At 49.3% G+C, this 24299-nt stretch overlaps 1 protein-coding gene across 13 annotated transcripts in view; it reads right to left on the bottom strand.

Annotated features, from left to right (window-relative positions):
• LOC121167765 (serine/threonine-protein kinase PRP4 homolog) overlaps positions 1–22679 on the bottom strand; it is a 35248-nt gene extending 12569 nt beyond the window's left edge. For all 13 annotated transcript variants that reach the window (XR_005885634.1, XR_005885639.1, XR_005885638.1 and 10 more), the window contains exons 1-8: positions 22576–22679; positions 13881–15080; positions 10934–11107; positions 8492–8647; positions 3660–3741; positions 2451–2661; positions 1711–1784; positions 231–321 (exon numbers count right to left, since the gene is read on the bottom strand). Coding sequence is in view for 1 of the 13 variants with exons in the window: in XM_040997346.1 (XP_040853280.1) it covers positions 231–321; positions 1711–1784; positions 2451–2661; positions 3660–3741; positions 8492–8647; positions 10934–11107; positions 13881–15080; positions 22576–22616 (2029 nt within the window). In the remaining 12 variants the exon portion in view is untranslated. The remainder of the gene's footprint in view (positions 1–230; positions 322–1710; positions 1785–2450; positions 2662–3659; positions 3742–8491; positions 8648–10933; positions 11108–13880; positions 15081–22575) is intronic.
• Between the last annotated feature and the right edge of the window lie 1620 nt (positions 22680–24299).

Here is a 24299-nt window from a genome sequence, read left to right as displayed (position 1 = left end):
GGACTCGCTCAGGACTAAAAACAACCCAGCAGAGTCAGGCTGCACACACCGTCTCCCCACTCACCTCCACCCAGGAGGCTCTGGGCTGCCTGAGGGAATGTGGGGACGGCTCACGCGGCTGCTGGGGTGCCCCGCTGGTCAGTGACAGCACTGTGGTATCCTCAGCTCTCCCATCACACGGCACTGCAGAGAGAACACGTTCCCACAGAGAAGCTAGGAAGGGGACTTACGGTAATAGCCTTCGGCATCAGTCCAGTTATCGCGAAGGTTGGGATTCTCTTTGAAGTCCTTGCCAATGCCAGCAGCACGAAGACGAGCGCTCTGAAACGAAGGAGGCAGTGTGAACTACCCGTCCACTAGTCAGAAACATAAACAGCTTCCTTGAAAGCCAGTTAAGCGCAAAACCAACAAAAAGCATTTTAGTTTAAATTAAACTCTTATCACCACTTGGGGTCAATGCAACATAGCTGACAAATGTTATCAAATCTCTTGTAGCATTGAATGCTGGAAAAAAATAATAACACAGCAAAAGCTTTCACAAATATGATTAAGGAATTATAAAAGAAAACTCCAAACCAGACCTGATTTTCCATAGCCGCTGATGGGCACATTAGGACAAACACTGAACTGTTACTTAGCTAACCATAGCAGCATCCAACTGCCTCTTCTACCAGCTCCTGACAGCCCTGTCACACAGACAGGAGATCCTCTTCCCACACCTGCGACACGTAGTGTATTCACCAGCCGAGTCCCGGTGGAAAGCACACGCACCTGTACTTGTGCATGCCCCATGCTCTGCCCCAGCTAGGCACACCAGCTGTGCCGCCATCCTGCTGCAGACACGGCCAGGGGCTGGTGCACTCCCAGTGCCCCCCAGCTAGGCACGCCAGCTGTGCCGCCATCCTGCTGCAGACACGGCCAGGGGCTGGTGCACTCCCAGTGCCCCCCAGCTAGGCACACCAGCCGTGCCGCCATCCTGCTGCAGACACGGCCAGGGGCTGGTGCACTCCCAGTGCCCCCCAGCTAGGCACACCAGCCGTGCCGCCATCCTGCTGCAGACACGGCCAGGGGCTGGTGCACTCCCAGTGCCCCCCAGCTAGGCACACCAGCCGTGCCGCCATCCTGCTGCAGACACAGCCAGGGGCCAGTCTTCTTGGAATCTTTAGTCTACACTGGCTGCTCATCATGCTTTCATCTTCTTGATGACGTGTGTCTTCTCCACCTCTACTTCTATCTTTATTTTCAAATAAATTTGTACTGAAAAACTTTTGAGGATGTTTATACAGGTTAGGATTTTTTCAATAAAAGGCAGTGATAAATGACTTAGGAAATAATCACTTAATGTGATTTCTTAATCCATTCCTTAATCTGTGTTTCCAATCCTCCCAGCAAACTCTTCTCATACTCATTGTACATTGCCTATAAAATAGAGGCCCAAAGTAGACTACATTCTAATGAAGGCAAGGGAAAAGGTGAGCACAGCCTTTTCTCGCCTAACCCCATGTGTGTGCGCACATCCAGCCCCGCTCCCCTGCAGGGGTACATGACACACACACCACGGACACGCAGCTGCGTCCCAGGCACGCGACTCTCAGCCTCAGGTTGTTCTGCTGTGCTTGCCTATGTTGCCCTCCATTTTAGAAGTATGATTTACAAAACTCATGTTATTTATACTCTTCCCTACTTAGTAGCTGAAATGAAATTACTTACATCGAAGTACGCAGCAAACATATCATCAGATTCTGTAAACATATCAGGTGCCAAGAGCTTCTTCTGAGACGACCCTTATCAGAATCAGCAGTGTGAAGGAAACACAGGTTACCACACGAGCCCAGCACCCACGTCTCCCCGCCCTCCTGCACCCGACTTCTGTCCACAGCACACTGAGGACCTGTCTTACGCTACACACACCATCACTCCCTACCAACAGCACCCATCTTCAGAAATCAAAACACCAATTAGATAGCACTGTTCTCTAATAACCCAATATCTAAATCTGATTCTGTATAAAAATGTAAGCTCCCGTTTACTCCCGATTTGCACCTTTTATGCAGTTAATAGTCCCACTATTAGCAATCAGTAGCAAGCCCCACAATCTCACAGAAAGCTAAGCCAAGAGAAACACATCAGTTCCTAGAATTAAAGAAAGCACCAATGGCAAGCATGTTAAAAATACAACTGAACACAATGAGATGCTGTCTCGTGCTTATGGCAGGGTAACACTGGTGTACCACCCCTACCCCCCTGACACTCTGCCTTTTAAATAAAAAACAAAAAACAAAACAAAACAAAAACCCACCACCACAACAACAAAACCCTCCATTAAGGTACATTCCTCATCTTTTTCACCTTGCCCTAATCCCAAATCCCCACCCACAAAAAACCTCTGACTGACAGAATAGACCTAGAACTTCAAAGTCTGAGTCAGAACAAAAACCTATGTCACTCACCATTATTCTGCTCAACAGTCATTAGATTATGCTTGGCCTTCACGGAGGCCTCAAAAGTATCCACGTTCTCCCGCTCATACTCCTTGACATCGGCCGCGACTCGCTCAAGGATGTCATCAGGAGACGGGGACCGCGACCGAGTACTGCTCTGGGGGCTGCTTGGCTCAGACGGGACGGACATGTTGCTGTCTTCGGCAAGGTACTTGTATTTCTATTGCAACAAACACAGAGTTTCTATAAGATCGGATGCTAAGAACTGCTGTACTAAAGAGTTTCAGATAATGCAAAACCACAACAAAGCTATTAATGCTGCATCTTAAATTCACAAACTCCCATCAGACGGCAAACCTGGACTGAGCAGGTGGAACGCTGCCAATCTTGCACTATCCTTGCACTGTGACAGTGCGACTGGCTGGAGACAGCTCGCTGTGCTGGACACTAGGGTCTGCTCGACTCCACTGACAGTGCTACTATAGACAGACTCATTGTACTGCCTTTGAAAAATGTAAGCACTCCTGAGTTCTGAAGCCCATCTAGCCCCAAGGACTGGAGATTAAGAAGCCATCGACCCAGAGAAGAACAGGAAGAGACTCAACCGCGTCTCTTCAGAGCTGCCAGTCTAACAGTCCAGGCATGAATGCTTCCTCTGGCACAGCAGTTTTGCTGACCCAGCCAGTTCCCTGGTGCCCGCGGGGCCACATCAGTTCACACGAGCTCCAAGGACTGCTCCTCCCTCACCTCCCCTCGCACAGCAGCCCGCCTAGCGCCGGTGAGCGAAGCACTTCACAGGGATCGGGTCTCTGGAGGCAGTCAGTGCTGGGGCTTGGCCTCATCGCTCAATGACTTGCTAAGTATAAAACAACCGCTTCTGTTGTCATTAACTACCATAAACTATCTTTTACTGTCATTATTTTGTTAGTAAAATTCTTCCACAGTAACAAGCAGTTTTCTGCTAAATGAAATTATCTCTACTCATTCTACATTCTTTCATCAGATTTTTCCGTATCAGTGCAGAATTTCTATCAGTATATCACAATCCTATATCTAACGGAGACACCTGTCCAACCTCAGAGCTAACTGTATACACACAGTCCTCGTAAAGGGCTGGTCAACTGTCACAATACAATCACTTCGCTGATAAAGCAAAACATTATTCTTACTAAGACAGTGACACTGAGGCCTGACGGAAGTCATGCTGACGTCACCAACCTGAACGATGGCCTGCCTCTGTATCCTTCGCTGCTCGATCAGCGCTTCTTCATCTTCTTCTTCCACGTCAAAATCTTCTAGGCTTAAAAACAAAAATTTAAGCATCCTTAGGAATTCTTAAAAAAAAAAAAAGACAAAACAAAACAAACAAACAAAAAAACTGCGAGCAATTCTTAACCCTTTAAAGCCCAATGCTCCAATGCTGGGCATTCAGTTGGACAGAAGTCCCAGGGACAGCTGTTGTGGGCAGCAAGCTAAGCAGCCTCGTGCAGCACCTCACACAGCAGGTGACAGCCAAGCACTCAGCTCCGCACTCACGGGGAGACTCAGACAGGGCTGTGCGGCTTTGGTCTGGCTGAGCCCCATCTATTGTGGCCATTTGGGGGTGACCCATCATACAGAAGACCAACGACACGACACCCCACAAAAATGCGTATTTCTTGTGTCAGTTAAGAATTTATAAAACTGCAGGAAAAAAGTATCAATGCAAGGGCCAGTCAAGACAGGCTGCCGTCAGTGAGCTCAAAGACCCAAGCCTTGCACTGCTCCACTCTGGTGCCAGCCGTGGGATTTGCTGCACCAGCTTCCTTAGTCGTCACCAAAACTGGGCTCAGAAAAAATTCCCACTGGCTGACCCCCAACTGCAGCCCAGTCGCTGGACCTCACTGGCCTCAGGGCCCTTGTCCATAAAGCCAGGGCTGCCCCCGGTGAGGGACCTGAGAGACCCCGGATCCTGGCCTGCTCCAGCCATGAGGAGAGTGAAACAGCAAGATCACAGGGAAAGTTCACAAAAGTTAAGATTCTTTCCCTATCCAAACTGCACACAGCTGCATATCAACTTGAGGGGAAGGGGGTTTGATGTCCAAACACTGCCCGATTCTTCTCGACCTTGTCCTCCGAAACCCTTACCCATCATCCTGCAATTCTTTCGGATGCAGCTTTTTTATGAACCTCTACTCAGTGTCCATAAAAGCAAAGTGCACTCTAACTACTGCATAACCTACCTGAACACTGTCCCTCCATCCAATGTTCTTCATCTAGTCTACTCTGAGCTCCTCAGCATCAGCACCACTCACTTTCTGACCTGGGCGGTTCTCTCCTGTGTGATCCAAGACACAGCACCTGCAGTGACTCAAGAACCAAGCCTGCCTGCGCACTGGCCACTGCCCCACCGCCTGGATGACTGTGTTCACACTTAAAAAAATCCCACCAATATTTCATTAGAAATGCTTCTCTAACTGCTGACAGGCAGATACGGCATCAGATAGCAAAGACAGCCTCAAGCGCAAACTCACTGCAAATCTAACCTTTTATTAAAAAATATATATATATTTCTATTGGAATATATCTATATTTCTATATATATTCTCTCTATATATATCTATAAATATATATATTCTATATATATATATTCTATAAATATATACATATATATATATTTCTATTGGAAAGTCATATATGTAGAGAGGAGGAGAGACAGAGAGAAGATCTTCCATCCAATGATTCACTCTCGAAGTGACCACAACGGTTGGAGCTGAGCTGACCCTGGAGCCAGAAGCCAGGATCCTCCTCCCAGTTTCCCATGTGGGTGCAGGGTCCCAAGGCCTTGGGCTGTCTGTACTGTTCTGCTCTCCCAGGCCACAAGCAGGGAGCTGGATGGGAAACGCAGTTGCTGGGATGTGAACTGTCACCCATTTGAGATCCTGGCACATTCTGTGCCGGGTCCAAGTCTAACTTTTATAGAAATTCCCCCTAAAAACAAGTAACTCAGACTGGGAAGATTAACTAACACATCTGTTTGTAGGAGGACATTGTGAGCCTGGAAGGTCAGCGAGCACAGGTTTGCAGTTCATTGGACAGTATTTGCATGACAACAACCAAATGGCTACCTTTGGTATAAACAGCATGTAAATGAGAACACCTGGTGTAATATACAAAACAAAAGGAATTCCAATCAAGAGAGGGAAACAGTACGGACTCTCAGTGTATAAAGTCTGATGCCCCTAATAAACTTCGGCTTTGACCATCAGTCAGGGTCCACGCGTGTTATTATCGGCTCCGTCCCCCACAGAAAGTGGTGAGTGGGACAATGGGCCAGAACCAGTGTAGAGCACAGTCATTTATCTCTCTTATGCAGAATTTTTTAGTGAAAAGTGGAGCAAAGGTAACTAGGCAGCAATTGCGTTCTTATTTAGAGCTTATTGGTGAATATAATCGTTGGTCTCCAGATGAATGGACACTAGAAACTGGATTTAAGAATTTTACTCAGAAAAATGCTGAAAAGGCCAGAAGGATAGAAGATATTCAAGTTAGTTTTTGGATTATATCAGCTTTAATTAGAGCTGTTATTATAATTTTAGAAGGGGAATGTGCAAGAAACTCCTTTAAGAGGAGACACCCCCAAAATGTAGCTAAAAAAGAAGTGTTTCATAATATGGACAAGGAAGAAAGAGAAAGAGGACTCTTAAGAGGTCCACCTAACAGGAAAGGCTACTGTAATAGTTCTAAAAAAGAAGCGCCTCATAGTACAGATGAGGAGGATGGCAAAGAGCAGCCTGTGAGAGATTTCCCTAACGGGAGACGCCACCTTAACGTGGCTAGGAAAGAAATGGCTTATACTACAGATGAAGAAGATGAAAAAGAATGTGTTAGAGACCCTCCTGTGAGGATATGCCACTGTAATGCAGCTAAAAGAGAAAGGCCTTATGCTGCAGATGTGGAAATTAGGAAAAGAAAACTCAGGAGAGATTCTCCTAATGAAAGATGTTACCATAATGTGACTGAAAATGAAATGAGAACTAAGAAAAAGAAGAAAATTTGTAGTGTTAAACCACAGGATTTCTCTAGTGAGGTAAACAAGGATAGGATAATGGAAGAGTTAAATACCAGCCCATGCCATCTCACTCTTAAATCTGATCAAAGACGTTTCCAAATGTCTGATGTTCCCCGGAGACCTCATGAATTCCGATTGCTTTTTCCAATCATACTTAGTCAAGAAAACCATCAACCTACGTATGAAAGCTTAGATGTTAATGCCATCACAGCTTTTAAAAAGGCTTGCGTGTCCTACGGACCTACTTCTTCATATGTGTGGGAATATTTAAATGGCTGGAGCCAGGGAGCAAACTGGATTCCTTATGATTTTGAAGTAATAGCAAAAATAGGACTTTCTCCTTCTCAATATTTACAATGGAAAATGTGGAGAAGCGATATGGCTAAGGAAAAATTGCGATCGTTAGGAGCATCAGGTCGCCAACTCCCTGGAGGGGGGCAATTGACTTATGATATGTTAGTCGGAGATGGACAGTGGGTTACTACAGAGCAGCAGATACTGCTACCTCAAGCTGCGTTCATTCATATACGAGACGTAGCATTGTGGGCATGGGAGAAAATTGAAGCTGGGTCTGAATTTGCAGGCAGTTATACAAAAGTCTTTCAAGGAGCCAGAGAATCTTATGCTGATTTTGTAAGGCGTTTGACAGACTCCATAGAAAAACAAGTTAGAGGAGAAGGCACTAGGAAATTGTTATTAAAGCAACTGGCTTTTGAGAATGCAAACGAGGACTGCCAGACTGTTATTCGTCCTATAAAAGAAAAGGAAGATATTTTTGGTTACCTCAAAGCCTGTCGCAACATAGGCACATTTAAACACCGTGCCCACCTAGCAGCACTTGAAACCTTTGCCATTCAAAAGCAAATGAATGCTAAATGTTTTAACTGTGGCAAGCGAGGACACCTGAGAAAAAATTGCCGGATGCTTCCTACAACTCAAAGATACCATGTTGATACTTCTAACAGTCACTCCCCAGGAATATGTCCTAAGTGCCAAAGAGGCCGGCACTGGAAAAAAGAATGTAAATCTAAATTTGATCGTGGTGGCAGACGTTTGTGGCCAGAAGGCTTCTGGAGAAGCCAGCCCCAGGTCCCAAACATTCAGGAGTTTACAAAACAGGAACATCCTATTCAATTTGTGCCTGCAGAGAAGCTTCAAACTTAAAACAGCCAGCAAGTAAATCCTGGAGGCTGAAATTCCAATCAATTGTGGTGAATGCATGTTATTCATATAGCACTTTTTCTATACAGCATTGCTTAATCATGTATGCCAATTTTTAAGTACAAGTTTTTATATTAAGTTATGTTCTCTGTCTCATTAAGTTCTTATTGTTTAAAATTAACAAAGTGATGTTCTTGCTTTAAGGAGTATTTGGGTGACGGCATTATATCATTATAAGGTGAAAGTTTGCTGTTTTTGTGTTAATGTACCCAGGTTGTAACTGCATGTCTTTTGGAATATTTTATAATGCTGAGGACACTGGAATACAAGAAAACTGGGATACAGGCCTTCAGTTTAACTGCTAGATTTCACAATATTGACCAATTTCAAGGTCTACGCAGTTCAGAAAATTATCTCTGGGGCCCAGCACAGTAGCCTAATGGTTGAAGTCCTCACCTTGCAATCACAGGATCCCATATGGGCGCTGGTTGGTATCCCAGCTGTTCCAGCTCCCTGCCTCTGGCCTGGGAAAGCAGTCGAGGACGGCCCTAAGCCTTCCCTACACCCACATGGGAGACCTGGAAGAAGCTCCTGGTTCCGGATCAGCTCAGCTCTAGCCATCAGGGCCACCTGGGGAGGGAACCAATGGACAGAACTCTCTTCTCTTTTTCTCTGTATATCTGGCTTTCTAATAAAAATAAAGAAAGAAGGAAGGAAAGAAAATGACCTCTGCCACACAACTTAAGCTACTTAGTACAAAATGTGGACTTTGAGTCAAGGACAAGATGAGCGGACTAACGTGCAGTAGTCAGGTGGCAGCACCAGCAAGTTCCCTTACTTGTCATCAGATGACGACTCCTGCTCAGCTTTCATTCCTTCGGAAAGGCTTCCTTTAAATTTATCTTCCTTCACTTTGCTTCGGCTCCTCCGCCTGCGGCCACCACGTGACCGGGACCTCCTTCTCAGGCGTGACCTGCTCCTCCGGCCTCTGTCCCTGTTGAAGACAAAGATGGTACTTCTATGAAGCTCTCAACAGACCCAGTTTCACTCAAAAACATTTTCTAAGAGGGTAATGAGCTAATCCTCCGCCCTGCGGCACTGGGTTCGTGTCCCAGCTGCCTGCTTCCCGTCCAGCTCCCTGCCTGTGGCCCAGGAAAGCAGTCAAGGACGGCCCACAGACTTGGGACCCGGCACCCATGTGGGAGACCCGGAGGAGGCTCCTGGCTTCGGACCAGCGCAGCTCTGCCTGGTGCACCCATTTGGAGAGTGAATTAGTGAAGAGAAGAACTTTCTGTCTCACCTCTCTGTGCATTTGCCTTTCAAACAAAAATAAAACTTAAAAAATTTACCTAAAAAATATTGTTATTTTAGAGGCAGAAGGAAATAGGGAATGAGAGTTCCCATGAATGGACTCAGTGCATGGGGGACTCAGGGAGGGGAGGGCAGTGAAGCTGGGAACCAGAAGCAACGTGTGTCTCCCATGTGAACGGCAGAAAACCTGCTCCCCAAGCCATCACTGCTGTCTGCTTAAGGCAGAGCTGGACTCAAGAACCAAGGACCACAGCGGGCATCCCACCTGTCAGGTCAAACACCTGCCCTGATGTCAATCACACACCTCACTCCTGAACACACAGCAACAAAGGACCCTGCCCCTGGATGAAGAAAGTCTTTAAACAAAACAACTCTAGAAAAGTTAAAGGAAGATAAAATTACAGAAAGACAAACTGCATCAGCTAAGAAATCATGCTATTTATGTGACTGGAATAAAAAAGTCCACAATGTCCTAGAAATGAAGCCTAAGTGCGAACATCGGTGAGCAACGCCAGCAGAACAAGACGCTCAGGGGAAGGAGGGCAGGACCAGGATGCCCTAGACCGAAAGCACACCGAGCGGCAACAAGATGGACGAGGTAACTGAAGTGGAACACCACAGAAGCCCCAATTAGACAATACAGGGACCAGGAGCCAGCACTGTGGTCTGGTCGGGAAAACCGCCGCCTGTAATCCAGCAACGCACACGGGTACCAGCTTGTGTCCCGCAAGCTCCGCCGCAGATGCAACTGGCTGCCGGTGGCCTGGGACAGCAGCCAGCATGGCCCAAGGGCTTAACTGCTACCAGTACGGCACCTCCCTGCCATGGCCGGGCCCAGTTCCAACTGCTGCACCTAACCAAGGAGCGAACCAGGAGATGGACGATTTCTGTCTCTCCTCTCTCTATAGCTTTGCCTTTCAAATAAACAATCTTAAAGCAAAAACAGAAAAATGGGGAAAAAATCAAAGAGACAGATGGACAACACTGCAGGACAGGTGGTCATAATCCCTGCCAGAGAGTATTCAGTGACCCACAGAACACCCAGGACACCGTGACTCCAAGGCACACGGCAGCAGTGTCCCAGCGGGGGCCTTTACGACAGCCAAGGAATCCCAGAGCTCTCCGCTGCGGGAATGGGACAGCAGAGCTGGAACAAGGACCGGTGCACCTTCTCAGAGCTTCTGAGGACTGTTACCCAAGCAGGGTGAAACAGGAGGACTCCACACATCACACCAACAAGAGACCTCCAGGAGGACACGGCCACCAACGCGCTCCAGAGAAAATGGCTTGTTTTAGCTTCTTACTTGGTGAAAGAGGTTGAGGCCAGGCAAGAATCAACAGCTGTGCCATCCAATCAGTGGCCCACTGCCTGGATGGCAGCAGCAGTTGGGTGGCCGGACCAAAGCAGGGAGACAGGAAGGCCATCTGGGTCCCCCACACTGGTGGCAGCAACCTAAGTACTTGAGTTGTCACTGCTTACTCCTGGCTGTACATTAGCAGGAGCTGGAACTCCAATCCAGGCCCTTCACAATGGGACGCGCTGATCCTGAGAGAGGCAGAACATCTACCAGTCACCCAGATAAGTTTCCATGCCAGCTCAAATAGGGCTTTGCCTGAAAGCCATCAGGAAAAAATCGACAAACACAACTACAGCCATCATCTGCTTTACTAGGTTAACGGATAAAACAAGCTTACATACTTAATATTCATTTCTCTTGAACAGAGAAACAAATGCCCTACAGATGAACTGAGTTTCAATGAGCAACAACATGTTTCAATTTGAAGGGAAATGACAGGACAGAAAAATCTGTGCTCCTAAAACATCACACAGGCCAAAGCCGACCACGGGACCCGAGTCAGGATTTTCAGATAAAAATGACACCTGTAGGAAAACCGTGGACTTCACAAATCTTCAGTGCCATAAAGCAAAAGGCTACCAATCAACATTCTAGAACACACATGTGCTTACCTTCTCCGTGGGGACCTGCTTCTTCTTCTTGGAGACCTACTGCGCCGCAGTGGGGAGCGAGACCGCCTTCTGATGGGAGACCTGCTTCTCCTTCGCGTCGGGGACCATCTGTTGATGGGGCTGACATCCTTGGATCTCTCCCGTCTACTGAGGACATCATCTCGTGGGCGTGTCCTTAACGGGATCCAACGCAAGTTAATACAAAAATAAATGAGACCACTCTACACGTAAGGAACACCTCAGGTGGTACTCACTGGCCACGTCTGTATCACAACTTAAGACTCCATGACATTTTGCTGCTCTCTTGGGGCCAGAACGGAAGGCCTATCCCCTTGATCTCACAGTCTGAGTAACTATGAAAAGCCACCTATTCTCATTTCAGTGATTACAAAGCTGCCCAATACTATTCCTTCAGTCTCAAGTTCTCTTCTCTACACCTTGAAATGTCTACAAGTGCGTGTTCCAACCTCTCCTGTTCACCGCCACCGTACACAGTTCCCACGGGGTTTCATGCTTCCTTAATGTGCTTTTTATCACTTGATTTTTAAGAACAGGTCTTCAACATTTCTTACTTTCTAATTGGTACAGGACACACAATCTCAACAGGTCAAATAAATGACAGGATGTTATAATCCCTGTCCCACACACTGAAAGCGTAAAAACAGAATCTGCTTTACAACTTGGATGTGGCCTAGGAAAAGCACAGCACCCCTCTGACACGGCTGATTAACTCACACTGAGAAGCACTTCCTGGGAGGGTCTCCTGAGGAAATTCCTCTCAGTACACCATGTGAGCCTTCTCAAAGGCCACAGAACGCCGTACCGTGATGGAATAAAGGACTGTCCAGAGCATGGAGTGTCACTGCAGGATAAAGGCCCCAGTTCTTAGTGAGGCAGTGACAATCCCGCCCAAGAGCTCAGCCCTTTTTTCTTCCAAGAGCTCCTTTCTCATATTTGCTTAGATGGGACAATGGCTGTGTGTGACACTAGCAGCCCATTCCTTCCATCTAACCTTGATTTGTACTCATGATTCAATCTTGTTTTATCCCATGCCACACTTCTCTCAGCCTCCAATACTGATTATTCTATGTTTAAATACACACACAGAGGCCCCACATCTAAGGCTAACATCCTGACAATGTCTACCAGCTCCAAGCATTTCTGCTGCCAAAGATAGGGCCTCTTTACAGCCAAAGAGCCGTGTGTGTGTGTGTATTTGTGCGCGCGCATATATATCTCATTTTCCTCATCTATTCACCCAGTGAGGGACACCAGGGCTCGGGCATCTCAGCTGTCCTGAGTAGTGTTACAACAGCCATGGTAAAGAATGTGCTGTTTTGCTACAACGATTCCATGTGTTTTGGATACATACACAAACAGGGAAGCTGCCAGCCACACAGCAGTTCCGGCTGAAGCTTTTAAAGGACTCTTCACTCTAGTTTTTCCAAGGGACTGCATTCATCTCTCCCTTTCACCAGCATTTTGTCCTTGGGATAACAGTCATTCCAACAGCAGTGAGGTGGCTTTGATTTCCATTTCCTTAATGGCTGGAAGAGCACTTTTTAATGTATTTGCTGGCTATTAGTACTTATTTTTGTTTCCCTAAAAAGGGTGACAAAATAGTATTGCATGGATCTAGCTGATAATGGTCTGGCAGCCAGCTTCTGCCATGTGAATGTTTATCCTACAGACTTGGCCAGTCCGCTTCTTGAATCTAGAAGGAACCACACACAGCTTGGGACATTTGTGAATTTCAATGTAAAGAACTGAAATGCAAAAGACTTACATTTGCATCAATTTCAAAACAGGAATGGTTAATTATGTTACATCTATTACGTTTCAATATCATGTTGCTTTTATAAAGAATGAAAAAGAATCTATATGTACTGCCATGAGTATTTTATGAAAAAAGCAAGCTACTTACTAACATGAGTTAATCAGACTCAGTAAGAAAACAGTGTGTATTACTTGGATTTCCTTTTGTACCGTTGCCGGAATTAAAAATAAATTGCATCAAATACCGAACTCTAGTCCTTAATAAACTCTTCAGAATTTTCTCTCCCAACTCCAAGTCTGCTAGATAATTAAGAAATATGTTGGAATATCTCCTAAGACAGCCCTTTGAAAACAACATGTTTGAATTTTCTGATAAGATGTAGATTTCAAGGTCAACTTATATTTTGACCTTTACACTGAAATTATGAACATGAATACACTAAATGGCTAGGACTTTGTAACATCTTACTATTGTATAAATCAACATCATCAAAATTAGGCTGATAATTTTATAGGAGATATTCCCCAAAGTAATGTGCACTGGTGTAAGGGACACTCGGCTGCAGTCCCAGGATTCTGGTCAACCGTGGCTTCGGACTCCCGCACCTACACTCAGAGCCGAAGCCCAGCAACGCACGAGTCACGCTAGCCCCATGAAGATACAGCAGAAGCGACACTCCGCCTGCTACGAAGTACCATCACCACTGATGAAAACCAAGCCATTTCTCACGCTAGCCTCCCTCAATGGTGGGATGCTGCGCTTCCCATTAATGAGATAATCCTGAGAACTGGGAACTAAAAGGTTTTAATATGGGTACCGGTTCCAATTCATAGTGTTTTGATCCAAAATCACACCAAAACAAGAGAAAGGCCAGATCATCTTTAAACACCTCATTTTCTTCCTTGTGAATCTGTTTTCACCTATATTGTTAAATGAGTAATTCATGGGATTGTGTGGCCTGAAAGGATCGACCCAGCAAATCAGACACTAAATCAAGAACTGTCATCAAGTTCAGCAGCTGTAAACTACTCTCAATGCTATAAATAATAGCTGGCAAACTAGGTTATGTTTAAAACTATAAATTCATTTCCACCTCATTGTGAGTTCCAGTTTCCCCTTTGAACTGTGGCGCACTGGTAAAGAAGCAAGACCACTGGGGAGCCAGGTTACCTGGGAGAAGACAGCCGCCTCCGGTCGGGTTCTCTCCGCTTCCTGTCCAGGGACCGGCTGCGCGCTCTCCTCCCGGGGGACAGGGTGCGCGAGGGGGACTTGCTGTGCTTGGACCCCCTGTCGGCGGTGAGCGGAGACCTGCTTCTCCTCGATCTATCCCGCAGTCTCGGGGACAAACTCCTTCTTTTGGGACTGCGACCAGGCCTCCTGCCGGGTGACCTGTTCTCCTTGCCGGAAGAGGCGTCCTTAGAGGGCGATTTGATTGGCTTCTTCTCTTTGTCCGTCTCAGAACGCCTTGCTTTTCTCTCTTTGGACCTTGACCTTCTGTCTTTGGATTTATCTCGGAAGTCAACTGGGGACCGGGACCTTTTACCCCGATCACGACTCCTCTCATTTAACACTGGGGATTTTTTCCTGTCTTTTGATTTGTTTCTGTCTTCAAGTTTCAGCTTCTCTTCGGGAGGCGATCTGGCCTTGCCACTTTTCTCCTGAGACCGCCTTCGCAGGGGGGGAGAGCGCGACTTCCTGGCCAGGTCCTGAGCCTTGCCCCCTCTGCAAGGACTTTTGGACTTTTTCCTTTCTTTTGACTTGCTCCTTGCCGCTTTGTCCTTAACCACTTCCATCCCTGTCTTACTTTTCTTTTTGTCCGACCTGTGTCTAGTCCGTTCTTTGGATCTGCTTTTACTTCGTTTTTTTGTACTGTTTTTATTGTCCCCAAGTTCAAGTTTCCCCTTTGTACTTGAAGATCTGGTACTAGACCTGTTCCCGTTCCTCACCTTTTCGTGAATCTCGCCCTCCTCTTCGGAGCCAGACTCATAGCCCTGCAGGATGAGCCCCATCCCCGACTGCACCTTCCCCTCCAGCAACTCGTTATCCAGCTCGGCTTTGATCAAGGCCCGCTGCTTCTCCAGGTCTTCCAGCAGAGCCAGGTCGTCCAGCTTGGTTCGCTTGGCCGGAGACAGGCCCTCCCTGTCCGAGGCGTCGGCCGCCTCCCTCCGCTTGTGCTTCTTGTGCTTGCGCCTGTGCCGGTGCTTTCTGTCCTTGTTGTCGTCCTCCGAGCAGTGTTTATGCTTCTTGTGTTTACTTCTGTGTTTATGCTTCTTTTTTTTATGCCGACTGTGTTTATTTTGGGATTGGTCTTCTGATACTTCTCCATTTTCTTCATTTACACTCTTTTCAGAATTATCAGCATCCTCCATCCTATAAATAAGCAACTCATTTTAAAATCACATTTATCAAATTCTCAGAACAGTAATGATAAATACAATTATATGCAACACATGAAATGACTAAAAAGGAATCCAAATTGAGCATAGTTAAAACAATCAGAATTTGATTTCCCATCCTTAATAACAAATGCTCCCCAAAGGGAAGACGAAATCATCCACTTGAAATTTAAAAATCTGATCTATCTGGGTCATTTGTCAAGAGCAAATTTTTTTCACATTAGAAAAAATCTAGGGCCCGGTGCAGGGGCCTAGTGCCTAGGGTCCTCGCCTCGCAGGCGGGAGGATTTCAGAGGGTGTCGGTTTGTAGCCCAGCCGTCCACCTCCCACCCAGCTCCCTGCCTCCGGCCTGGCTATGGACTGCCTCAGCACCAGCAGCTGAAGCACTTGGGGAGTGAAACAGTGGATGGAAGATCTCTTTCCCCTTCTCTGTATAAATCTTACTTTCCAATTTTAAAAAATGAAATAGTAATAATAAATCTTAAAAAAAAAAATCCTGTAGAGACTGGTGTAATAGCTCATCAAACTAATCCTCCACCTCCAAGTACCAGCATCCCCTATGAGCACAGGTTCATGTCCCGGCTGCACGCTTCCCATCCAGCTCACTGCCTGTGGCCTGGGAAAGCAGTGGAGGACGGCCCAAGGCCTTGGACCTGGATGCATGTGGGAGACCTGGAGGGCAAGCTCCTGTTTCCTGACTTGCTCAGTCCCAGCTGCTGCAGCCATTTGGAGAGTGAACCAGAGGATGGAAAATCTTTCTGTGTCTGTCCTTCTCGCTGTGAATCTGCCTTTCCATAGAAATAAACCTTCAAAACAAAGATACTCCTCTAAAATCAACACTGACCCACACACCAAGGGGTAAAACTGCAAGGAGTTCAAAGAAGGCTTGCAAGTGACACCAAGCAACCACATGACGTCAGCTTGCACCAAACAGAAGGACTTTCTCTAGGTCAATTAACAGCCTAGCATCAGCCATTTCATTAGTTCAGCCCAATAACTGTTCAGTAAATTATTTAATCCCTCTGAATTTCAAATGAGAAATTAGCTTCCAAAAATGTGTAGTTAGTAGGTACTATGCTGAAACGATTAAGGGCTGGGGAGCTTGTTCTGCTCAGTTCATGAGTTATCAAGTAATTCAATACAGGCAACTGCAGGTCCAATCACATTTCAGATACGCCTCGATCTGTGGTGGGGTTTCACAACAAAAGACCTGCATGAAGCTGGAAGAGGTTGAAACACTGTGCCAGGCACTCAGCTCAGCCTCCTGAGCATCACCGCTCAGCAACGCAGTATCTAACTTCTCCCTTTAACTGTTTCAGAATCAATCAGCACATCTTAGAATATGAAATCAAAGTTTTAATTAACTGGATTCAGGCCATAAATCACACTGAGAGAAAAACATGGTCTATTTCATTAGTGCTTCAAATTACACACTCCACTACTGCTTAGTGAATGTGCTATTCCTGCCATCAGCTTCAGTCCCTGGCAAGGTAAGAATTCCTGAGCCTGTATTTGCCAAACTGTTGAATTTCAGAGTTTTTTAAAGACACCTACTACATGTGGACATTAAGTCAAGTGGCAGGAAAGTGCATGTGTCCTAGGCCAATTCCCTCTTCCTCCAAGGAAACTGCGGTCCGGCAGAAAGAAAACTACAAAATGACTAAAACACGGGAGAAACACAGGACAAGATTTTGGAGTGATCAGGAAAGGGGTTGTGCAGATCACAGAAGAAAAATCCAGCTTACTCGTTAAACTCAACTTTTCTGCGGGGAGAGCGAACGACAGGAGGGTTAATATTAACGTAACACTGCACTGGAGAACAGGACACTGACAGGAGGAAGCGGGTGCCCCAGGTCAGAGTTTGAGACAGCCAACTCCAAGCAGAGGAATGCCACCAGAGTACCAAGCTGTGGGATAAATTAACGGAGGGCAAGATTCCAAATGGATCGATTCTAACAGATGACAAAACACGGAAGCAGCTCTGGGAGGGACAATCTGAGGTCCCTTGGAGTCACAGCAGCCCAGGAGCAGCAAGGCTGGACTGTAATGACACCTGTGTTCTAAGGCTCTTGCCAGCTGTCAGGCTCCAATAACCTTGACAAAACCCATGAGAAATGACAGGATAAACATGGGAATGCAGAGAACACCCAGCTACAGGGCAGCCTGCCCACCCTGACCTGGAACTACAGACCAGCGAAAAGGACCACAAGGGCAGTGTGGAGAAAGCTGTGCCTGGTCAAAGCTGGGCCTCCATGAGGAGCAGGAGAAGACACACAAAACAGCTGTGTCTTCTAGGATCACCATTTCTTTTAAAACAGATGAAAAATGGTAATATTTCTGCATTTAAAAAACTGGGGGGTGCAGGGGCGCTGTTGTGTAGTGTGTTAATCCTCCACCAGTGGCTCCAGCACCCCATCTGGGCACACCTCAACCGCTCCACTTCCGATCCAGCTGCTTCCTTGTGGCCTGGGCAAACCGTGGAGGACAGTCCAAGTCCCTGGTCCCCTGCACCCACATGGCAGACCTACAGGAAGCTCCTGGCTTCTGATCAGACTGGCTCCGCTCTGGCCATGGTGGCCAGTGGGGAGTGAACCAGTGAAGATCTGCCCCTCCTTCTCGAACTCTTTCAAGAAAAACAAATCAAAAAAAAAAAAAAGGCAGGCAATGTGCAGGAGGCGAGGTCACTGCATGTCAGAGCGGCATCTCAGGGCGCCAGTTCAAGTCCTGCCCACCATGCTTCCGCTGTAGCTTCCTGCTCCCCGGCCAGCAGGCAGCAGATGATGGCAAGCACTCGGCCCCTGCTACCCAGGGAGGCAGGCCGGGGGCTCTTGGTTTCGGCCTGGCTTGCACATGGTGCGTGTGGCCATTTGGAACTGAACCAGTGAGGAGCACAAACCTCCACACATCCCTCTTTCTGTCATTCTGCCTTCCAAATCAAGACATCTTAAAAACAAAACAAACCCACAGATAGAAGACAAAGACACCTCAACTTCACTGGTAAACTTTGCTCACACAAGTAATTACCCCCTTCCCTGAAATCCAGAAGATAGTGCATGTCCCATTTCCCTCTAGCCCTCGGCTTCCAGTCAATTCAGGCCAACAGAAGACGGGCAGAGGGAACCTGGTAAAATATCGAACATGAATCTTAGTCATGTAAAAACCTCAGTGCCCAAAATACAACATCATACTCACGCAGCTAAACCCAAGCAAGCCCCTACGTGCTGAGTGCCCAAGCTGTCCCCAGAAGCACCTGTCACCAACGATGTGCTCTTGGCAAGTTCATCTACAAAGAGACTACAGTGACTGCCTGCAAGGTCCTGAGGCTCGCAGCAGCCAACAGCTGTGAAGTGCTTACCAAGAGCTAAGTGATCCCCCAGGAAGCGGGTTTGTGGTATTCCGTCAAAGCGCACGGCTTCCCCAGCACCCCAGGCAAGCCGTTTCCCTGTGCAAACAGCCCACAGATTTGCTGCGGTGCACATGAGCTCATGGCATACACGGCTGCCACATCAAGGGGTCCAGAAACGTCCACGCGACCCGCGGGTGCTGAAGAACAAGGAGGTGTCAGGGACACATCAAGTCAAGTCAGAATCCAAGCCAGCCAGGAACACTTTCCACCCAAAGATACCATTAAAATGGCCGCCTCTTCATGAAATCTGAGCTTGCGTCCCACCCCAAAGTACAAACACACTGCTTCATGAGCCCCGACTCTCTCCTCGCCATGCCAGCCGCCCAGCACTCGGTTCTGGCAGGAATGCTGCCCTAGGCACACACACTGTGGCTCCTTGCTGCCTACCTCATGTGTCTGCTGTGTGTTGCTTCACAACTCTCACCCACACACAGTCCCTCTCCACGGCAGTGGGCAGCACCTACACAAGCAGTGGCTGTAACAGAAGCACTGCGAGATCAAAAGTCTTATCTGTGTGTTCGTCCACTGCCCCAATCCCAGAGCACAGACGAGCCAGCCTGTAGTGGGTTAAACAACCGTCTAGAGGATCTCCACAAACATTGCACTCATCGAGAGCTCGCAGACCAGCCCCGAGGGGTCTCTGCTCAGCGCCTCAGGGTGCACAGGACTCAGCACATCCCCATTCACAGGGTGTGCAATAACCACAATTTATGTTCAAATCACCTCTTGCTAAAAAAAAATAAAATAAAAATAAAATCTGGTTTTTGAAACCTTAATTTGTCTGACACTTTCTAAGGACAATCTGTAAGTTTTAGAAGTTTCTATTTAAAATATTTAAATTGTTTATAGAGAAAATGATGTCCTTCTGAAGCAATCCCTAGTCCCTAAGAGCTGGGAGCAGGAGTTTCGCCAGGATCCCAGCTCTGCCTGAGCACAGAGGAGGTTAAGGGATAGACTCCACTTCTGATCACTCTGCCTGAGCAGCTCAGAGACAAGCGGGTCAGCCGTAACAGTGCCAGCGCCCCCTCGGCAGGGATAGGCAGGGAGCAAGACTTCCCCTCTCCCCTGCTATCTCTCGAAGCCAATTCATAGAAAGCCACAGCTGACACCTGACCAGGTGAATCAGGAAGACACGAATGGCAGAGCACATTACAACGACCTGCTGGGAAAGGCAGCTACAGTCTTGGTTTATGAAGAACTTTCTAACCTGAATGAATGCAACAGGAGACCACCATGCTGACACAACAAACCACCTTGCCCGGGGCCAGCGGTGCTGTGATGCAGCAGGCAGCGCCAGGGCCTGCAGTGGACACTGGCACAAGTTCAAACCCTGGATCCATCTTAATGGAACAGAAAAAGTAGCAGAAAATGACCCACATGCTGGCCCAGGGAAACCACATGGGCAAGCAGCAACAGCATCTGAGCAGCCCAGCTCTGCTCCCAGGCGTGGGGAGTGCGCCAGGTCAGACAGCTCTCTGTCTCACCCCATCTAACTGTGCCTTTCAAATAAATAAATCAATGTGAAATAAGTGCCCTCCTTTCAAAACTTTCGGAAAAGGTTAAACCTGATGTCCTATTTAGGCGCTTCTATTGACACACAAAGTATATAATTTATATGTGCATAAATCTACTCTTGCAACAGTTGCATCTACAATTTGGCCCTGCGCATTTAGCAGAAAGATGTAGACTCCAGCTCGGTCTACACCAAGTCTGTCCTACAACAAGTATTTATTGAGACTACTAAGTGCTAGGCAGCATCTTGGAATCACTGGGAGCAGAGCTGGACAGGAAGCTTTCAGACAACACCAGACGTGCAACAGAATTGGTGCACTTGCGAAGCATTACCTTTTAGACAGTCAGATTGCGGGGCTTCGACCCTGAAACAGCTGTCAGTGTTGCTTCAGCTTCCCCTTCAGCTATCCTCCCAAAGAACAGCCATGCTGAATCTGACCGGGAAACGCTGGGTTGGAGCACTCACTACCTCCGGTTTGCGTACGAGGCCGGTTACAAGCTATATACAACTCTGACATAACTGAATGGTGAGGATGGCCTTGCTCTGCAAGGGCAGTGGTGAACTGCCTGTGGCAATTACAACACTTTAAACACACAGTTAAAACCAAGGCGGACGGAAGAATGAGTCCAAAATTCATCTTCAAAGAGACCTCCGCTCTGTCCGCATTTTTTCCAAATCAGGTTAGGAAATGACAGCTTCCCTTAAGCAGAAATGTCCTGCACCCCCCTAAAGGCCCTTTCTAGGGCGCCCAATAGGAGAATGGCCTCTACCTTACAGATACTCATTTTGTTTACTTGAGTGGGAGGTAGAGGAAGCTGGGAAACCTCTACCCACCAGTTCACTCTCCACACTGCGACAGCCAAGGCCAGGCTGGGCCAGAGGCTAGGCGCCACGAGGGCAGAAGACGCACAGCCCAGAGCCATCACACCTGCCGCGTGCCAGGGCGTGCCGCCGTGACTCATACCCACCGAGCTGCTGCAGAGCTGCTGCAGGTGTCCGACAGCAGCTGCACCCAATGCAGTAAGTCAGCGGAAACAGACTTGCAGCGGGAGTAGCAACTTTGCCCCAAGTTACTTAGTTTCTATGTCTGAAGTTACTTAATTGCTGTGTTTTTAGTTTCATCAATAACTGAATCTACTTCCGCTAGGCTCATTAAGAGAGCAATAGACGGGAGGGTCAGAGAAAGACTTTTCATAGGCTCCCGCTTCATGCCCCAAATGACCTCCACAGATAAAGCCCGGCCAGAGGGCTCAGCCTTCAGCAACCAGCACAGGCCGAGGGTCTCCCTGGCTCTCCAGCAACGTGCCCGGCTTCACCTACCGCCCACACACAGAACTTTTCCTTCACCTTTACTCTACGAAATTTCTACTTTGCAAAGATTTATATAATTGTGATTCCTCAGTGTCTAGAACTGCCTGGACTATATTCGAGCACTCGTGATGAGCAGCATGCTGTCCATGGCAAGCTCTTTGAATATTTTCAAATGTGCCAAACGGGGGCACCGAGACGGCCAAATACCCGCTTCACACCCACTTGTTTTCCAGGTAAGTCGAACTGTGAAAACACTAGAGCAGCTTTCCAAAACCCTGCGTGAAGAACAGGGCATCACCCTGAATAAAGTGGATCACCGAGCAGCCCAGAGCGGAAGGCACGCGATGAAGTGTCACAGCTATTTGCAGAGAGCTGTCCTCTGGTCGCGACAGCGCAGGTGCAGCAGACCCCGGCTGCACACGCAACTGCCTTCAAAGCCCACTCTGCCGTCCAGCTGCTTTTTTTCAATTCTTCCAGCACAGACATGAAAAGCAGGCAAGAGAACCGTTCTCCGTGAAGCCACGGGGCGAGCCGGGGCAGCCCGAGCCGGTGTTCCACTTGGCCGCGTGGATTCTTCCATCAGCTTTAATTACAGACAGAGTGGTCCGGTTTGGGAGACAGCCTAACAATTCCCACTTGCACATCCCCCGTCCTGCTAAATACAGAACCGCGGCCAGGCTTTGCCAGGCCTTGAAAACTCAGAGAAAAGATTCTAGCTCAACTTTGCCGCAACTTTGCAAGTTGGCAAATAAGCAAGCAACCAATGGGGGGAGGGGGAAAACTAAAAAAAGAAAGAAAGAAAGAAAAAAGGTGGCCAAGCGAGACGGGGCGGGAGAAGAGTACGGAATACCTGGCCCACCACCCGCCCCCCAAGACTCACTCTGCACCCCTTCTCCTTCAGGGCCAAGGCGGATCAGGTCGCGGCCCGGCCGGGGGTGCTCCGCCTGCCGCCCTCGGGGGGTCCCCCGGCACCCCGGGAGCTCCGCCCGTCCGCTCCTCCCCCGCCGCAGGGCCGAATGGCAAGGCGCCTCCGCGGCCGGGGCCACGCGCTCCGCACCGGGGGAGGCCGCTCGCGCCGCCGGCCCCCGGGGCCGCCCCGGCTCCCAGGCCGCCCGCCGGCCCGGAAAGGCAAAGTTTGGCTCTCGCCATCGCGGCCTCAACTTTGCCGCCAGCCCGACCGCCGCAGGTCCCCGCCGCTTCCCGGCCTCGCGGACACACACGCGCCCGCGCGCTACTCACTCGGGCTGGTCCCGCAGCGCCGGAGCCTCCGCGGCCGCCATCTTGAACTTCCTGACTCGGCCGCGGCGCCCCGGACGGCGGAGAGCGAGTCAGGCGGGGGACGACGGGAGCGCGCCGCCGCGCAGGCGCACGCGGCTCGGCGGCGGGCGGGGAAGCGCGGCGAGGCCGGATGCAAAACCCTACATCCGGGGACGCGGCCTCCGGCGCGCCGTGACGCCACTTCTGGAAGGTGGAGCCCGGCGGGCGAGGACCCGGAAGTCCCCGCTGAGGCTTCGCGTTCGATTGCCAACCAGCACGGGCCGACGCGGGGAAGGACACGGCCAAGGTGCCGCTCGGGCTCTGCGGCCCGGAAGGAGGACGGCCCCGCGGAGGTGCCCGCCCCCGGAAGGGGCGGGCTCTGCCGCTCGGGAGGATGCGCACGCGCGGTGTGCGTCCCCGCGCGCTCCGCGGCCGGCTGAGGGCTGAGCGCGCAGGCTGGCGGCCGGCCGACCCCTCGGTAGCTGCGTGTCCCGCGTCTGCCGACTGCAGGGCTGCCCTCCGAGCCGGGAGCTCGCGTGCGTCTGGGGAGACCTCCCCGCCGCGCCCCGGCCCGGACTGTGCCTTTTGTCCCCCCGCTCCCTGGCTCCCTGTGACCCTGCTGGTGCAGCGATGCCAGCGTGCTGTGGAGGGCGCAGCAGGAAGCCGGGCGGGTCGGCAGTCCCGGCCTGCTGCTCCCTAGGGTTACGGTTGGGGGTGCAGCTGACCTGCTGGCCCTGCGTCCGGCGCGGGGCGAGGGGTCTGCACACGGCGGGTGCACCCTCGGAACTTGGGGAGCCGTGCACCGCGCTGTAGGTGCGCGTGCTGGGGCGTGCTCCTCGCGCGTGCGCCTGCCTCTCGCGTCTGCAACTTTATTTCCAGGTTTTTTATGCACTTGCGAGTAAGGGATTTGGTCCACAGCTCTTTACGTGCCTTCATTGCATAAGTAACATACGCATTAGAAACTGTTTTTTTTTTTTTTTTTGCAACAGAAGATTAAAATTCCCTGTAATCCTACTGCCCGTAAGTAATTGTTTGCCTTTGGAATACCGTTTGTCATCACGTGTCTGTGTGTGTGTAAGTTTATTTGCTTTAGTTGAAAGAATTGCAGAGACCACACTCTTCGGTGGTGCTGGTTCACTCCCCAAATGGCCACAGCGGCTGGAGCTGGGCTGGTCAGGAGCCTTTTCCAGGTTGTCCACGCGGGTGCAGGGTCCCGAGGCCCTCCTCTACCGATGTCCCAGGCCACAAGCAGGGTGCTGCGTGGGAAACGGGGCAGAGGGACTTGAAGGGTGCCCTCACGGGATGCTGGGGTCTCAAGAAGGGGTTGACCTTGCTATGCCCCCGTGTCAGCCCCTTGGCTCATCTTTAAAAGTTGTTATTAGAAATGTGGTTTGATTTTCTTTTCTAGGACAGTAAAGCTAGGATGCGAAGAGCTACTGCAGGCGTGCCTGCTCGGAGGGGTGCAGTGGCCCCTTTAACCGAGTCTGGGTGGGTGCACAGGGAGCTGTCTCCCTCGGCCCACGTGCGGGGTGCTTCTGTCCAGCGGGAGTTCTGGGCAGAGCTGAACTGTCCTCTGCCCTTCGTGTCCTCTCTGAAGGGGCAGGCCTGTCTGTCTAGAGGGGTGGTGGTGGTGTGGCCACACGGGTGCCTTCCTGGTCGTGGATCCTGGCACAGGAGGCCGGCGCTCGCTGACCCCTGCAGGTCAC

The sequence above is a fragment of the Ochotona curzoniae genome, unplaced genomic scaffold (assembly GCF_017591425.1).
Source record: "Ochotona curzoniae isolate NIBS_2020 unplaced genomic scaffold, NIBS_Ocur_1.0 patch426, whole genome shotgun sequence".
NCBI lineage: Eukaryota > Metazoa > Chordata > Mammalia > Lagomorpha > Ochotonidae > Ochotona > Ochotona curzoniae.
This window is presented reverse-complemented; position numbering and strand designations above follow the sequence as displayed.